The sequence below is a fragment of the Monopterus albus genome, unplaced genomic scaffold (assembly GCF_001952655.1).
Source record: "Monopterus albus unplaced genomic scaffold, M_albus_1.0 scaffold267.1, whole genome shotgun sequence".
NCBI lineage: Eukaryota > Metazoa > Chordata > Actinopteri > Synbranchiformes > Synbranchidae > Monopterus > Monopterus albus.
The window spans coordinates 196473-202645 of record NW_018128147.1 but is presented as its reverse complement, the minus strand read 5'-3'; the positions used below and the strand labels follow the sequence as shown (position 1 = coordinate 202645).

General features: G+C 39.2%; 1 protein-coding gene across 15 annotated transcripts in view; it reads left to right on the top strand.

Moving 5' to 3' along the window:
• Window positions 1-6173, top strand: part of dlg2 (discs, large homolog 2 (Drosophila)) — a 316297-nt gene that overhangs the window by 152175 nt on the left and 157949 nt on the right. For all 15 annotated transcript variants that reach the window (XM_020621763.1, XM_020621766.1, XM_020621770.1 and 12 more), the window contains one exon: window positions 35-94. In XM_020621763.1, coding sequence (XP_020477419.1) covers window positions 35-94 — 60 coding nt within the window. The remainder of the gene's footprint in view (window positions 1-34; window positions 95-6173) is intronic.

The window sequence follows — 6173 nt, the reverse complement described above, 5'->3', positions numbered from 1 at the left end:
GCCAGTGATCTTGTCTTTCGTTTCTTACCTGCAGCCTGCACTGGTTACCTGTTTTGATCTTGCGTACCCAAGTGTGACCACAGCAAACTACATGGCAAGTTTGATTTTATTTTATTTTTCATTTTACCTCTAGAGAACTTCATTATTAAAACCTTGTCCCTTATTCCTTATTTCTGAGCCGTTCTACCCAGAGGAATGATGTTTCCTTGGTGCTGCATAGACTTTGTTTTGGTGTTGTCTCTAATCCATTGCCTGAAGAAGCAGCTTTTCTTTTTCTAGTTCACTGCTTTTCTTTGTCATACTCACGCTTTAAGTAATCCATGTGTGTTTGTCACCCATTTGTCAGCAAATCCTATATGCTTGTTGTAGAGCTACTGGTCTTCATCTGCCTCAGTTAATTATTACTACTACTATTCTTATTAATATATGTTGAATAAGTTTATTGTACATGTGTGTTTAGGATCTGCTATCTGTTTAACCAAAACCTAAGCCTGAATAATAAGCATATACAAAGAGTTTAAAGTAAGGAAATACTATCATCTGCTGTGCAGTGTGCTTATCAACTCAGATGGTGATTAATTAATTGATTAAACATTATTAATAAAAATAAATGACAGTAATGTTTAACTGGGAAAGTGTAGGAGTAAAATGAGTGCAGACTCTACATAGCATGTCTGGTGCTTTCATTTTGTTAGGGAATCTCAAGGTTGGTCACTAAGTGTCCGTTTTTAGCACAAGTTATTGCTTTAAAAGTGTTCTAAAATCAAAGGCAATGTTTAATAAGAACAAGGGTCATCACTTTATCTGTAAGTCAAGAAAGTGCATTTTCAGGCATTGTGGTTGGTCTAAGTAACTATAATAATGAATTTTATTTATATATTGGTGCATAATCATTGAGAATAAACACTGGCAGTCACAGCAAGTAGTTGAATTAGCACTGCTTAAAATGAAACAGTCGTACAAGTATTTGTGTCAGATTCCTGTGATATCTTGCAAAAGTAAACAAACCAACTCAGACTGTCAGATACAATGTCACTGTATAAAGCTGTATTTAAAGAAGACATTTTTCATGATTATCCCCTTCTCAGGATATGCATGCTCCATAACTCAAATGAATTGAATCAGAGTGATACCATGAGCTTTATTGTTCAGTTTTACTTTACAGGAAACATTTTGGAGAGGAGCCTTTATAGGGCAAATCTGTGAGCTAGCTACTAAACATGCATGTAGATTTGTGTTTCATAGGTAATGGTCAGAGTGTCCAGGTTTAAGATGATTTTCACCTAGATTTAGTTATTTTACAGATAAAATGTTTGTTTTTTTGACTGTAGAAGCTATTTTAGTCATTTAACATTGCCACTTTGTGCCCTGATTTTGATGCAGATTATTACTTTTCTTGACATTAATAAAATAGTTCATAAATGTAAAACACATAGTTTCAGTTCCACTCTGCTGCTTTGTCCTCTGCATTCTCATATAAAGTTCATCTGATTAGATTACTGTTGACTTTGTCATGGCTGGAGTGTGATGCCGACTAAATTAATTCAGACAAATCATCCCAATTTAAATGACCATTTAATATTACAATTATTCTGAACAGAGTAGTAGTGAAACAGATAATCTGATAGGGAACAGAGAACAGAGACCAGAGTCACTCCTCCTGCTGTGAGATAGATAAAGTATTAAATAAGAAGATTGTCACAGCGCCAGTCAGTCTTGGTTACAAGGTCCAGTCAGTCAGTTGTTGTCACGAGGTACCGTCAGTCTTCCCCCGGCCGGGTCCCCAAAAAGCACACAGTTTACTGTCTCAGTAGCATTCTCTCTCTCTCTCTCCTCTAACCCTTCAGTTTCAGGCTCACTCTTTTATCCGCAGCTTTCCTTAGGCTGTTACGTCAATTTCTGAACTTAGCTTCCTGCCTCCAGTTTCGGGAGACAACACCCTGAGATGTACTTCAAAAACAGGAAACATCTTGGTCAACTTATATAACCTTATTGTTCAGCTCACATGAACTTAATGAACCCATAAACACTTAGCTCACCCTTACACAACTAGTACAAATAATATCTATATATGAACTACATACTGTCCTATTACATATTCCCTCTGGAACCTTGTTTATTTTTAACCACTACACTTTCTCTTGGTATCATGTCCCGGTGGCTTGTTCTCTTGTAAAATAAAGAAGAACCTGTCTTGAGCCTCAATGTGATTACAATTTGAGTATGGCAGCATGAGAGGGACACATGTGTGAGGGAGTTGTGAGCAGTCTCAGGACCACAGATTCTGTGCTCAGCCTTTTGTTTTCTCTCTGTGCCATAGGACTTTTGAATGAAAAATTGCTTTATTACAGCTGGTGTGCAACTGTAAAGGCAGCAGGGAGACAAAGAATTATGGCTTGTCTATGATCAGATGAAGTGTAATCCCTGCCTTGATCAAATCAAGCACCATCCACTGGAGAGAATGACTGGGGAAAGACATTATGCATTCTAAATGCTGCACTCTTCATTGATCACCAGCATCTTTCCATGGTAATGTCAGCTCAGTTTGTGAGGGGAAAAAAAATTGCCGGTTAATGAAAAGTGCAGAAGAAATGATTCATTTTTACCCAGCAAGCAGTAGCAAAGGTCAGCTTAACAGTCCACTTTCTTAGTACAAACTTTCATGCCATGGCGATAAGATTGTGTTGTCTGATCCCCTTGCTGTTGTCGTAATTCCACCACTTTCTTCTTATCCACACAATGGGGGCCCTGATTGCCTTGTGAAAACTCTCTGATTGGCTCAGGTTGGCTTCTCAAGCCACTGTGGGTAAGTGCAGACAAAGATAATAACAGTGCTACCAACAGCATAACAATGAGGATATGGCAGTCTTTTTCAGTCAAACACTGCACAAGTGCACATCAAGATGGCATTTTGTGGATAGCTGGTAAAGCTAAAGACTTTTTCGTTTTAGGGTGGTGTTTCTACATGCAAGACAAATCAAACTTATTTTTATAGCACCTTTCAAACACAGACAAGTGCTTAACCCTACCGTATACTAGGGTCAGGATCAGTACTATTTATTAGTATACAGGCTGCAGCAAAGACGAGGTTGTAAGGACAGAATGCTATGTTTATAAGGCTACAGTACATTTCCATCACTCTGAATCTATTTCTGCTATCAGAAGGCAAGGCTCTACACTAATATTTACTGTATTTTAAGGGCACTTGTGCCCTTAAATATTTTCATTTAAGGGCACATGCCAAAAATGTAGATTCAGTTATTTTTTAATGAAATAATATTATTGCATTTTTTAAAATGTTTAACATCAAAAATGCAATTTGCATAATGCACAGGGGTAAACTGAATTAAATAAAAAGAGATTACTAAAGAATTTTTAAACATAAGACTTAGTCTACAGTACTTGGTGCATTGTGCTGGACGAATGCATCCTTTTCAAAACAGCACAGAGTTTACTAATTGAGTTCATCATTTGAAAATAGTTTTGTTTCATAACATTTTACCCAGCATGAATCTGGTCATGGAACTTGAAATTCAACAATTATTTTTTAATGGTTAAAACTAAAACTGCTGCCTGAATGTTTTGTGCACACTTTTCACTTAAACTGACACCAAAATCTCCATCACATAGAACCCAGGTCACACTTTACAAGAATCATGTAGTAAACAAAGATTAAATTAATTATGATGATTTCTAGAAGACTGCATGGCAGAAATACAGGAACAAATTATATTTACCTGTATATAATCGAATTGTTATTTACACAATTCAGTAACAACTTCTAGGATGATTTTATTATTGTAGTTGAAAAACTTCATCAGAAACACCTTTTCACATGACCGTCCACAACTGCAACTACAAATCAGCTCCATTCTCACAAATGACCATAAAACTGAGTGGACACAGTAACAAATAAACTAGAATTACCACTTTGTGGTTGTATGTTTCTGCCAACCAGTCAAATTCACACGTATGGGACGGAAGTGAGGTCACTGACCTTCACCTTTAACCACCAAACTCTAAGCCACTTCATCTTTGAATCCAAGTGGACACTAGTGCCAAATATGTTCCTGACATATGTTCACAAGATTGGGCCGTATGGACAGACAGACAACACAAAAACACAATGCCTTCAGCCGCTGCCATCGCTGGCGCAGATGCATTACAGAACCTCAACATTTATTTAAGTAACGTATCTATTTACTGCTGTTCAGTTTGCATTGAATTGTATTTCTATGTTTCACTTTGCTCTCTCTGTAATAGGTTAGCAGGTTTTAGAGTGTCATATTAGAATTAAAACTGCACAGTACAGCAGTGAATACATCAGTTTAATTTCTGTTCATTTTCCTTCATTTCATCTCTTTGTAATCAGAATCTGAATTTCTGAGCTCATCACTTTGGGTAGCCTACTGAGTGTTAGAGAACTATAAAATACCCCATCTGTCAAACAAAGGTGTGAAAAGATGACTTACGGCATGATTTTTGGACTCTGCCCACATTTCGCACCTTCCTTCTGCCTAAATCAAAGGACCGACTGGTAACTAAAAAAAGTGTTCTTCCAGCATTCTTCCACCACCTGTCAGAATAAATCAAGTTATTTGGTTCCCCTTCACACAAATTCTTGGAGGACAGTCAAGATGGGAGATTAAATTTAAAATTCTCCCACCTTAGGCTCCTACCTGCCGAGACAACGCCAAGGTTTGTCGTGGCTAGAATGTGATACAGACTAAATTAATTCAGACAAATCATCCCAATTTAAGTAATCATTTAATATTACAATTATTCTGAACAGAGTAGTAGTTAAACAGGAGCTCCAGTCAGTCCAGTCAGTCAGTCAGTCTGTCAACCCACAGTCAGTCAGCATTCCCCTGACCCCCCCAGCCGGGTCTATGGTACACTTTTCATGATAACATTCTCATCCTCTCTTCTTCTTCTTCTTCTTCTAAAGCCCCTTCAGGCTCACTCTTTTATCCGCAGCTTTCCTTAGGCTGTTGCATCAATTTCTGAACTTAGCTTCCTGTCTCCAGTTTTGGGAGACAACACCCTGAGATGTACTCAAAAACAGGAAACATCTTGGCCAAATTATATAAGCTCATTGTTCAGCTCACATGAACTTAAAGTGAACCCATAAACACTATTCTATTATATAATCCATATTAACATGTTGCTTAAACCACTACAAATCAAACCCATCTGAATTGATAAAACGGGGTTTGGTGGCTGAGACACACGTCTCAGCGGTCGGAGGTTAGACCAATTTACACCCCTTTTCAGATGTCATGAGAGTTGGCGATATGGATGAGGGGCCGAGAAATCCAGGCCTATGGGCCGAGGCCAACCACAAATGAAGCCAGGCCAACGAATCATGCTAGGACGACAACAACACCAGCCGGGTCCATGGTGATGGTCAGAGGCATCTACCAAAATAGAGCACCAGATGGCCTTTAGTTGGACAGCCACCCCATTCCTTTTCCCTCGTTTTCTGGTACGCTTCCTTCGTGAACAGACGAAGTAAGAATGCTGAAGATATGCTGGTATCTTCGCCAGTAATGGTGGGACAGTCTTTGAGTTATCCCAGACTGTTACACTGGGACACTTTTCCATAGACAAATGAATATTAAGAAGGGCGGCACGATCGTACATTAGTAGAGCTGATACATTCCAAGTGACAGACAGAAAAAGCATAAACAGTGAAAACGGTAACATAGACCGGAGCGGCTGACAGCAGGCCATGAACAGCGGCGCCATCCTGACCACACCCAACAGACAATAAAATAGTGCAATCAAAGGTAGGGGAAGCATCGGAGAAGGAGGAGAGGCAGTATTCATAAACATTATATACATACAGTATTCACATTTTGAGCTATAAGACTGGTGCATGTAGCAGTACTGTTTACAATTATTCCACTGTGGTGGCTGCCACGACCTCTTGCTTCAGTCATAGTTAATTGTTCAGTGTGATAGTGCAGGGGAAGAAACTGTCCTTGTGTCTGGTTGTTTTGGCACACAGTGACCTGTAACCAGTCAGCCAGAGGGGAGGAGTTCAAACAGTTTGTGTCCATGGTCTGCAGAAATCTTCTCTGGCCTCCTTTTGACCCGTGAGGTGTACAGGTCCCCCATGGAGGGCAGGCTAGCACCGATGGTTCTTTATGCAGACCTGACTGTCCACTCGG